We start from the raw sequence: 12,130 nt of genomic DNA, 5'->3' as shown, positions 1-12,130 counted from the left end.
GGCTTGCCCTGTACTATAATATCTGGAAAATATAGCTGATGAACAGAGTATATATTCTCTTCTTTTAGAGGGTTAAAAAATGAAGTGTGAGTTACATTAGTTTTGTAAATATATTCAAGAAATTATCACCCAGAGGAACTCCAAATGTTTGCAGATTTCTTTTGTAGTGGCTGTGTGATAGCAAACAAAACACAGCAATGTGAAGTGCGGTGCTCCTATTGCAGGGGCTCGATTAAGTCAACCACCCGAGTTACTTTAGTCCTGACGTCTGAGAGATGGAACTCAAGAGCAATTGAACTCCGGAGGAGCCTGGTCCTAATCTTGGCTCTGCAGCTTTGGGATATTTAAAAAGTGATCACATATGTGAATCATAAACAGTATTTTAAATAGAAATTTTCTCCTAATTGTAGGTGTTCTTTAAAGAAATTTTCCTGTACATTTTGGAAACTTCTACCAGCTCATTTGACCACAAATGGATGGTTATTCAGACGTTGACAAGGATTTGTGCAGGTATTTAAAATTCCTTCTTTGTTATCTCTTTCTTATTATGAGATATTTGAAAGTCCAGATATAGTCATACACTAGAGGCTTTTGTTAAAATTAATTGTTGTATTTTTACAGATGCTCAGAGTGTAGTGGATATTTATGTAAACTATGACTGCGACTTAAATGCAGCGAACATATTTGAAAGGCTGGTAAACGATCTATCAAAAATTGCTCAAGGACGCGGCAGTCAAGAACTCGGTATGAGTAATGTTCAGGTAAGAACCTTAAAAACATTTTCAAATTTAAGCTATGCCAAGGAAGAGCTATGTGTTTTCCTTAAAACATCTTTCTGTTTTTATTCTTTTTATGAATAATTTTGTAGGAATTGAGCCTGAGGAAAAAAGGTTTAGAATGCCTAGTGTCGATTTTGAAATGTATGGTTGAATGGAGTAAGGATCAATATGTGAATCCCAACTCTCAGACTACTCTTGGTAAGGTGACATTTTGAGTTACAACTCCGTCTTTTTGAGTAAATGTTACTTTGGAGGATAGTTGCAGATGCCATTAAGCCAGTTTCATGACATCTTTATTCATTTAGCTGGTGAAGAAGTATTCTCTATGAGTTAAATAACAAACTTTAAAATTATGAATTTCCCCACTTAGTTATCCAAACTTTTTGTTTTCTAAATCTTCCTAAAAATATTTTGAATATTGTTAAAGCGTTTTTATGCAATTTAAAGGATTATGATAGAAGAAAAATGTAAAAACCTATATACTTTGAGAAAATAAAAGCCAGTATGTTTTGAGAAGGTTGAGTTGTTCCTTTGTGTTTGACATTTACTTTTACTCAGAGGACAACTCGTAGCTGCGGGGCTCCCCTGGTGTGATCTTAGGACTTCTTTGAGGGAAGACTGTTCCTCATGAGGCATGAGCTGAGAGCGGAAACCCAGTGGTTATACAGCGCTGCAACTGCCAAAAGAACTCCTTTTTTTTTTTTATTTTTAAAGAGTTTCTTTTTTCTCTTTTTTAATCTTTTTATTTTTTTTTTTTTTCTGCTTTATCTCCCCAAGCCCGCCCTGTACACAGTTGTATATCTTAGTTGCAGGTCCTTCTAGTTGTGGGATGTGGGATGCTGCCTCAACGTAGCCTGACGAGCGGTGCCATGTCCACGCCCAGGATCCGAACCCTGGGCTGCCGCAGCGGAGCACACGAACTTAACCACTCAGCCACAGAGCCGGCCCCCAAAAGAACTCCTTTTAATGGTGCAAAGTGTACACATACTCATTGCAGTGTTTTAATATCAAAGTATATTGTCTGTTATGGCACCTGATATTTTATTTGTATTAAGTAGATATCTAAATGACATTGAAATATCTTGCCTTATTTGAAATTTTTTTTTTGCCTTTTCCTTTAACAGAATAGTTTACTGTATCAGTTTTTTCTACTTACAGGTCAGGAAAAACCCTCAGAGCAAGAGACGAGTGAAATTAAACAGCCTGAGACAATAAACAGATATGGAAGTTTAAATTCTCTGGAGTCAACATCATCATCAGGAATAGGCAGCTATAGTACACAGATGTCTGGCACTGATAATCCAGAACAATTTGAGGTCCTAAAGCAACAAAAAGAAATAATAGAACAAGGGATAGATTTGTAAGTGTCTGATTTTAAGGAGAAATGTTATTGAATATCCCTCTGCCAGTGCTGTGCCACCCTTGCCCTGGGTTTCTCTACATCTTCAGATTATTTTTATTCCCTTCTTACCACCTTTCAGTCAGTGAAATGGGTAGTTCTCCTGGATCCAAGACTTCTAGCAGCTCTCCTTATTCCGCTCCTCTTCTTCACTGCAGTCTAGCCCAAACATACCTTTGTAATACACATTAAATTAATTTTGCACCATATTTTATATGCTGTTGATGAATATCATCTGTGCAGTTTTGCCTTGTTCATTTAGCTCAGTTATAAAAGGCCCCATTATATTTCCTAAGCAGGTGACAACTCAAAAATTTAAAGTATGAAACTTCTAATAGCTAGCATTGCTCCTTTATAGATTTTATATTTTCTCCAATTGGGTTACAAATGTGCTACTCGTGTTATTGAACCATTGTTATTGATGTCATTTTTATGTTTTGGTAAGGTGGTAATCTCTTTTCCAGCCTGGCTACTCTGCCAGTCCCTGATCTTGTGCAATCACTTTTCCCACTAAGCTATGTGATGTCAGGCTGCTCCCAGACTATTTCCTGTCTAAACACTGACATGCTACTTTCCTTCCTCTTATCACTCATCTCTTCTTTCAAAGAGATGCTATAAGGAAAAATGAATTTGCTGGCCTTTCTCCATGAATCTAGCACTGTAAACAGTTAAAAATTCCCTTGCATGTTTACTTGGTTTGCTACTTTTGCTGTAAAGCATTTCTTCCTGAATCTTAAGCAGTACCTTTTGGTGATTGTTCAAGTACCCTTTTTTTCAGTGTTGTTAAAAAAAGTTTTTGTCACAAAATGTACACTTATTCTTTGTTATAAAACCTTGCAAAATTGCATCAGGAAATAGCCATTGATATTCCTTCATTCTAATTTTTCATTCAGTATCTATCAAAGTCTCATCTGTTCTAGACATTATGCAAGGTCCTGTGGAAACTTGATGAATGAAACAGTCCTTGCTTTTAAGGGGCTCATGGTCTAGTATGTGTAAACAGATATTCATATTGAAATTCTGCTGTCACTCAGCAAACACATATTTGGTATTTGGGACTGTGTGCCAAGAACCATGAAGGCACTGGTCATTGTATTCAAGATTACAGTCTAAATATGGGCGAAGTATTTTTTTAAAATACAGTCATGCACCATGCAATTACAAGGATGTTTCCTGAGAAATGCGTTGTCATGCGAACGTCGTAAAATGTACTACGCAAACCTAGATGGCATAGCCTGCTACACACTTAGGCTATATGGTACCAGTCTTATGGAACCACTGTCACATATGCAGTCCATTGTCGACTGAAACGTTATGTAGCACATGACTGTAGTACTGTGTGACGTCCATAATAGAGTGTTGATAACTCTATGTGAAGTACTTAGGAGTGAGAGGGAGTCTTTACAGATCTTCAAAGTGGGCGTCATCCTAGCCTCTAGTCCTCCTTTTAGCCACTAGACTCCTTTCTGCTTCATACTTTCATGAGAATGCTTTTGTGTTGCTGTGCTCCCAGTATATCTTCTACAACTGTTCCTTTCATGACAGCACTCTGTCCCGTCCCTCCTACCATTCTGACCGTGCCGTCTCAGTCTTGTTAGGGGTTCTTTATCCCCTGCATACATCTTAGCATTTCCAGGGTTCTGTCTCTTAGCCCTTTTCTTTGTTTACTTTGTAACTTCCCTTAGATGATCATGCTCTTTTTCATGACTTCAGCTACTATCTATGGGCTAACATCTCACAGCTCACAAGTGTTATTTTTAACATAAATACCTCTACTGAAGTCCAGACTCGTGTGTGTAATTGCCTGTTGGACATCACTGGATATTGCAAAGCTTCTCATAATCACCGTGTCAATAACTAAATTTATCAGTCTTCATTCTCTTCATAATCACCTCCCCAGTCGTCCTACCAAAAACAAAAGAAACAGAAAACGGTGATTTCTGTATTTCTTATTTAGGCTAGTAACTCCAGCATGCTACTAAATTTATAAGCTAGAATACTGGTAGTTACCTTAGATTTTCTCCTTGTATCTAATCTGTCACTGAATCCTGTTGGTTCTATTTCCTAAATAACTCTGCAATTTATTCTTTTCTCTCCATCTCCCACAGTTCTCTCAAGTCAGATCATCACCATTTCTTGCCATGATTAGTATAATCTTTTAACTGGCTTACCTTTCTTTGGTCTTATTCACTAGTCTTTTCTCACACTTAGCTAGAATAATCTTTCTCAAATGAAAGTCTGCTTCTGTTTCTCCCGTCTCTTGCTTTTGGAGAATAAAGCCTCAGCTTCTTGTAATAGCATGTAATACCCTTTGTGATTTGGATCTTCTGGACCCTAGGCTTCATCACTTCTTTATCTCACCTCATTGTTCTAACAGTGCGGAGCTATTTGTTATAATATCATGCTGTTTTATGTTTTCATGTATTATTAGTATGACGTGTACCTTGCTGTCTGGGATATTTTTTCTTACTGTTTATAAAAGCTGCAATCATTCTTCAAAGATCATTTCCACAGTCACCTTCTCCAGGAAATGTGTCATGACCGCTTCTATTAATTGGTCATTTCCTCTGCTGTGCTATCTTCTTACCTTGTGAATACATTAATTTGTTGCATTTTTACTGTTATAATTCTTTTAAATCTTGTTTCTTCAATTCCAGTCAGAGCTTCTAAAGAGCAGAGGTTGTGTTTATCTCAGTGAAAAATATTTGATTTTAATTTATATATGTGGTGATGGTTGAGTTAGGACTTGACAGGGGACTCATTAGGAAGACAGAACAGGAAAGGACATTTCAGACAAAGAGAATGGTATGTACAGCAGCACAGAGGAAAGGGAAAACATTTGAGAACTGTTGTTCAGCATGGCAGGGGCAGGGTTTGGGTAATAGCAGGAGGAGAAATGAGAGCCTTAGTTGGGTCCAGATTACAGAAGGCCTTATTATTCTCCATGTGAAGGAGTGTTTGTCTTGTTCCTCTTGGCATTGGCTTACTGCTGAAGGATTTTAAGCAGAGAAGCAGCAGCATCAAATTTCTGTTTTGGAAAGATGACTTTGCCAACAGCCTGAAGGATAGATTAGAATGTGAGCAAAACAAGAGAGGGAGACTATTAAGAACTCTTGCAGTACCTAGGTGACAGGTGAGGAAGTACCAGAGTAATTATTGGGACAATAGAAGTAGAAGGTAAATGATTTGGAAACAAAGAGGTGACATTTGACTTGGATCTTTAAGTGTGAAGTAAGTTCCCCAGGGAAGGGAGCATGTAAAGGGCATGCAGAGGAAATAGACTCTGCAAGTGCATTATGTTTAGGGCATGAGATAGGGTGAGCAGGAGTAGATGAGAAAGAAGGGTTGAGAGAGAAACTGGAGCCATATTGAGAAACGTTTTGTCAGTCTATCAGTCTGTCAGTTTGGACTTCATTTTGAAAATGTTGAGTATCTGGAGTTTTTTAAATAAAGGAAAGAATGCTGTTAGATTGTGGTTAAAACTGTCACCAAAATTCAAGTTCTGTACTTTAAAAGCAGGAAGCTTAGAATTAATCAATGGATGTATATAGAATGAGGCAAGATTACTTGAGCATTAAGGAGAATAAATAGATTAAGTATGAGATATTTAATATTCATGTCCTTACTCAAGTAAGGATTTTTCTACTCCATGGAATTATCTGAAATTGTCTGTGAAATGATCACTATCAGTGATAAAGATCGCCTTCCATTTGAAACTCTAAGGAGACAAAAATAAACGTTGCCCAATGTACATTTTTTGTATATTCACACACTGATTATATTAAATAATCTATTTTCTGAGTGCTATTAGAAAATCAATTTACCGTAGTTTAAGATCTTCTTTTCAAATAGTTTTCTATTTCTAATGTTCCTATATCATTAACATCATCTAGATTTAATAAGAAACCAAAGAGAGGAATACAGTACCTCCAAGAACAAGGGATGCTTGGCACTACATCTGAAGATATTGCCCAATTCTTACATCAAGAGGAAAGATTAGACTCTGTAAGAATACTATTTTATTTCATTTTTTTCCATAAAATTTCTTTTCAAGTTAATAATGATACATATTGTTGCCCCTTTAAAGTGCCCTCCTGCATATGTAAGTAAAACTTAAAGAATAACCTAGATATTCTTAATTTTGCTTTTTAATTTTCTAAACTCAAAAGAATATCCTGATTTTTTTTTAACACATTTAGTATGTTTATCTTTTAGCTTCATGTTTGAAATAGTTAACCCTGTAGTAAAAACTGCTTTTTAAATGACTGTGTGGCAAATGTACCATTCCATTAGGATATTAGTTTCTGTCTTTTATTCTTTAGACTCAAGTGGGTGAGTTCCTGGGAGATAATGATAAATTTAACAAAGAAGTCATGTATGCCTATGTGGACCAACATGACTTTTCAGGAAAGGACTTTGTTTCAGCCCTTCGTATGTTTCTGGAAGGATTCCGTCTTCCAGGGGAAGCTCAAAAAATTGATCGATTGATGGAAAAATTTGCTGCAAGATACTTGGAATGCAACCAAGGGTAAGCAAGGTTCAAATGCAAGTACTTACTGTTTGCTAGCTATGTCCAAGACGCTGTGCTGGGGAGCATCAAGAGACTCATAATCCCTAACCCCAGGGAACTTAGATTGTCTGTGATCCTGAAATGATAAGACAATTCCATAAAAAATTGTAATGTGAGATAGAACGTGAGTCCTGAAGGAGAAAATTAAAAGTGCTGTGTGGTTTGAGGGATGTGTTTAAATGAAACTGTGAAACAATAAATGTTTATAACGTGATACGTTTATTTTTCCAGACAAACTCTTTTTGCTAGTGCAGATACTGCCTATGTTTTGGCTTACTCAATTATCATGCTGACCACCGATCTTCACAGTCCACAGGTATGTATGTTTTCTTTCAAGCCAGTTTTACAATAAATAGTAAAAATTAAATAAACTCTCTTGAATTCAATAAGTGATAGTTGAATTTTAATCTTATTTAGTTAAATCAGTCACCAAATTGGGGTAATTTGGTGTAGTGTACATTTTACAAGTGCAATTTCTGGTGGTAGTTAGACTTGTAAATATCTATAAAATCTGTATTTGTCTGTCTTAAGTTGACAGCTATATAAAGCTGAAGACAAATTTTAATCTAAGAATATGCTTATAGTTCTTCTGCCTATATTTATTACAGCATGAAAAAACATTGTATAATTTCAGACTTAAACAATAGAGTGATTAGTATAGTGATCCTTTATGTGCCCATCACTCAGCTTCTGCAGTTATCAACTTAGGCCAATCTTATTCTATTTATAGTCTTTCTCTTCCCCAGGTCGTTATGAAGGAAATCCCAAGTATCATATCGTTTCATGTGTATTTATTTCAGTATATTTATCCCTGAGAGAAATACTCTATTTAAACATAACCATAATATCATTACACCTAAAAATTAACAATAGTTTTTAAATATCAGATATCCAGAAAGTGTACAAATTTCATTGGCCTCATAAAATTCCTAATTCCTTCTTTTTTTTTTTTTTGGGGGGGGTTGGAATTTCACTTTCTACATAATATATTGCTATAATTGTTTTTTTTTTTATTAAGATTATGATAAATTACAACCTTGTGAGATTTCAGTTGTACATTATTGTTAGTCATGTTGCGGGTACACCACTTCACCCTTTGTGCCCTCCCCCCACCCCCCCTTTTCCCTGGTAACCACCGATCAGTTCTCCTTGTCTATATGTTAACTTCCACCTATAAGTGGAGTCATAGAGAGTTCGTCTTTCTCTGTCTGGCTTATTTCGCTTAACATAATACCCTCAAGGTCCATCCATGTTGATGCGAATGGAACAATTTTGTCCTTTTTTATGGCTGAGTAGTATTCCATTGTGTATATATACCATATCTTCTTTATCCAATCATCAGTTTCTGGGCGTTTAGGTTGGTTCCACATCTTGGCTATTGTAAATAATGCTGTGATGAACATAGGGATGCATGGGACTCTTGGGATTGCTGATTTCAGGTTCTTAGGATAGATACCCAGTAGTGGGATGGCTGGGTCATAGGGTATTTCTATTTTTAATTTTTTGAGAAATCTCCATACTGTTTTCCATAGTGGCTGCACTAGTTTGCATTCCCACCAACAGTGTATGAGGGTTCCTTTTTCTCCACAACCTCTCCAACATTTGTCACTCTTGGTTTTTGGATATTTTTGCCAATCTAACGGGTGTAAGGTGATATCTTACTGTAGTTTTGATTTGCATTTCCCTGATGATTAGTGATGATGAACATCTTTTCATGTGTCTATTGGCCATACTTATATCTTCTTTGGAGAAATGTCTGTTCATGTCCTCTGCCCATTTTTTGATCGGGTTGTTTGTTTTTTTGTTGTTAAGCTGTGTGAGTTCTTTGTATATTATGGAGATTAACCCTTTGTCGGATAAGTGGCTTGTAAATATTTTTTCCCAATTAGTGGGCTGTTTTTTTGTTTCAATCCTGTTTTCCCTTGCCTTGAAGAAGCTCTTTAGTCTGATGAAGTCCCATTTGTTTATTCTTTCTATTGTTTCCCTCATCTGAGGAGTTATAGTGTCTGAAAAGATTCTTTTGAAACTGATGTCAAAGAGTGTACTGCCTATATTCTCTTCTAGAAGCCTTATTGTTTCAGGCCTAATCTTTGATCCATTTTGAGTTTGTTTTTGTGAATGGTGAAAAAGAGTGGTCAATTTTCATTCTTTTACATGTGGCTGTCCAGTAAATACTAAGAAACTATCACTTAATTTCTGATATCCACTAGGAAAAAGCTATTTTTAAAGTCTTAGGTATTTTATGCTTAGTTTCTAGAAATATGCCTTGGAATACTTAGGGGAAATTATCTTTATAAAAATTAACCTATTTGCAAGAATTTCTTAGTACTTCTTAGGGATTGGAATCTAATGATATCTATTATTCTTAGGATTTGAAATAAACTATATACTTATTACTAATCTGAGTATTGGAAAAATTAAAATTTGTTTAAAGTTTGAGATTAACCTTTGCAATATAGGGGTTTTTTTGGTGCATTTTAAGATGTTTAAGGCAGGGTTGATATTGGAAAGTTTATACCAAACATATGGTAGAGGGATCATATACAGAGTTACTCCTGGTTTTAAACATCAGAATTCAACAATTATGCATTTACCAGGGATTTACTTGGTTTTATATAGACGTTTTTTAAAAAGTCATTTAAGATTTTGATCTTTTAAAATTTTCCTTTCGCATGTTACATGCGGTGTAGCAAAAGCAGCTCACTTTTAGGGTTTTCATTATCTAGCATGGTACTTTTTCCATGGTTTTTATAAAGCAGTCTACAGATAGCTTATTTGGGTATCTTCAGAGTTTTCTGTCTGTTTTTTCGGTCTAACCCAAAAGTAGGATTATGTCTTCTACTACCTCCCTTTCTTTTTAGAATGTTACATTTTTAAAGAATTTTATTCCAGAAATGAATTATCAACGTGTTATATATGCATTTGTGTCATATCTTCCTATACATATGTACCTTCTTGTGTAAGTTATTTTGAATATTAAAACTTCCTTTAATGTTCTTTCATAGTACCCAGATTGTTAAAAGTTTCTGAACACATCCCAGTTAGGGAGTATTATCTTGAGAACAGTATCCTGTCTTTGTGGCACGAGTTCCTGTCTGTAGAACATGTGCTTGGAGTCCTAATCTAGCAGTGGTAACTGCTCATAGTCATAGCGCTCCCCCTCAGACTGCTGGCTGGCCTCATGTGCTGATAGCAGCCTGCAGCTATAGAACAGCGTATGAGTTTCTGTGAAGCTAACTGGCCTGTTAGAAAATTGAATGCTTAATTGTGACTCCTTAAGATTTATGACTCAGGATCATATGACCTATAACAGATGACATCATTTTTAAAGAAAAAAGCTAACTGTAAACGAATCCTTTAAGACTAATTCTTCTCATTCTTAGTTGTTTTCAAAGTTACAATATAGGTGAATTTTCTGTGTGTGTGAGAGGCAGATTTGCCCCAAGCTAACATCTGTTGCCAATCCTCCTCATTTCTTCTTTTGCTTGAGGAAGATTAGCTCGGAGCTAACTTCTGCACAGTCTTCCTCTACTTTGTTTGTGGGATGCCTCCACAACATGGCTGGTGAGTGGAGTAGGTCTGTGCTTGGGATCCAAACCCATGAACCTGGGGTGCTGAAGTGGAGTGCATGGAACTTTTAACAACTGGGCCACAGGGCCGGCCCCTATATAGATGAACTTTAACAAGACATTTGTGTTCCTTTTTCACCTAGAATATTTATAGTTAGACTACCTTTTATATATAGTGAGAATTAATGATTTTTTTAAATTTGAGGTATATTTAAAACACGTTTAATTTTTTTGCGTATATTAATCTTCATGAGTAGTAACAACTGGCTTTAAATGATTTAAGCACTAAAACTAGGCACAGCTTAATTCAAGCACGTGAGAATAAAAGTCAAGAGTAGAGTGTTCTATGGAAGATGAACAGGAGAAGAAAAGTAAGATTCTGTTTTATACTACTTCTGGAATCCCATTGTGGCAGAATTATTCTGTTTGAGCAGTACATTTTTATTTTGGGTACCTGAAATTAATGTATTCCTTACTCCCACTTCCTGGGATCTCCCACCCCTACCTCCCAACCCAGATCTACAAACATACTTTACTATTACTGCATATTTTCTACCAAGACTTTTCTTAGAGGTCTCCAGTTGGCATGATGCTAAACATATGCCATGCTCAAAATTTCCAGGTGACGTTAATCTTCTTTTAGCCTCTTATTGGCAGCACTTGTGTGATCTTTTATTTTGGTATTCCTGGGTCATTGTTTTCTTAGTATTTATCAGAGCTTCAGGTGAAATAGCTTTCTTTTATGTTTTTTTAGTGCCTTGACTCAAGACGAGTTTTTAAAATTATAATATGTTAGAGCTTTTTCCCCTTGAATAGTAATAAATTACATTTGAAAACTTTTATGGTAATATTTGTACATTTTTGTAGGAAAAGTGCTCCTCTCACCCTTTCTGACAAACTAGAAAGATGTTTGCAGAGTAATCTGAACTCAATGAGTGGATGTATCCTGATTATATCCTCTGGACATTCTGGTTTCTCTATAGTTAATTTTGCAAACTTATGATGACTTGCTTAATTATTACTCTATGCACCTTCTTACAAATTTACAGGAGCCTTATTTTTAGAGTTGTCTTAAATTCTTTATGGGAGGAGGTAGGAATATATTTAAATAAGTGTATCTTCAGAGATATCATAAGACTTCTGGGTTTTGTCCACCTGGGTTTTTGGAGATAAAAAGTATAAACGTTTTGGCTGTGCTAGTTCCAAAGTTTGGTGACAGGGCTACACCTTACAAACTGCAAACCTGTACTCCACTAGTTTATCAAGGTGTGCAGTAGGATATTCCTGTTCAGAGTGCTCTTAAACAAGAGAGAACATTCCATGGATACTTTACCCTGATCACCTAATACTCAGTTGCCATGTTGAGTCAGTCAGATTATTATCTGGCTTTAAATAAATTTCAGTTGTTACTCTTGCATCCACTTTTATATAAAATCAGCTGTTAAAGCATTTGCACCACATTTATGTTCTTCTCAACTAAGCTTTGAGTTTTTTTTGGTACCATGTGTTTCTAATAATTGTCGTGGTCCTTTTTTAAAGACTGGCTAGAGCTCTTAAACCTTGGCCAAAACCCAATAATTATTGTCTCCCTGTTTTCTTATTGCAAATTATTCACGTGCACATCAGAGCAAGGTGAATTAGTATATGCCAGGATGTGTCTGTTCTACATTGCCTTCATTTTCTATGACTTCCTTTTTTCATTTTATTGTATGTTTTGTTGAATGTTTTCCACTTCCTGTCCTTAAGTATTTATGAATTTTCTTATATGAATATTCAAATTTTTAACATACGAGTGAACTTTTTATGCTAATTC

General features: G+C 35.8%; 1 protein-coding gene across 2 annotated transcripts in view; it reads left to right on the top strand.

Moving 5' to 3' along the window:
• ARFGEF1 (ADP ribosylation factor guanine nucleotide exchange factor 1) overlaps positions 1 to 12,130 on the top strand; it is a 150,428-nt gene that overhangs the window by 90,921 nt on the left and 47,377 nt on the right. For both annotated transcript variants that reach the window (XM_046641682.1, XM_046641683.1), the window contains exons 11-17: positions 411 to 510; positions 622 to 761; positions 869 to 977; positions 1,938 to 2,139; positions 6,072 to 6,183; positions 6,501 to 6,706; positions 6,980 to 7,064. In XM_046641682.1, coding sequence (XP_046497638.1) covers positions 411 to 510; positions 622 to 761; positions 869 to 977; positions 1,938 to 2,139; positions 6,072 to 6,183; positions 6,501 to 6,706; positions 6,980 to 7,064 — 954 coding nt within the window. The remainder of the gene's footprint in view (positions 1 to 410; positions 511 to 621; positions 762 to 868; positions 978 to 1,937; positions 2,140 to 6,071; positions 6,184 to 6,500; positions 6,707 to 6,979; positions 7,065 to 12,130) is intronic.

The sequence above is a fragment of the Equus quagga genome, chromosome 16 (assembly GCF_021613505.1).
Source record: "Equus quagga isolate Etosha38 chromosome 16, UCLA_HA_Equagga_1.0, whole genome shotgun sequence".
Lineage (NCBI taxonomy): Eukaryota > Metazoa > Chordata > Mammalia > Perissodactyla > Equidae > Equus > Equus quagga.
Note: the sequence above shows the minus strand (reverse complement) of the source record. Positions and strands in the feature narration are given on the sequence as shown.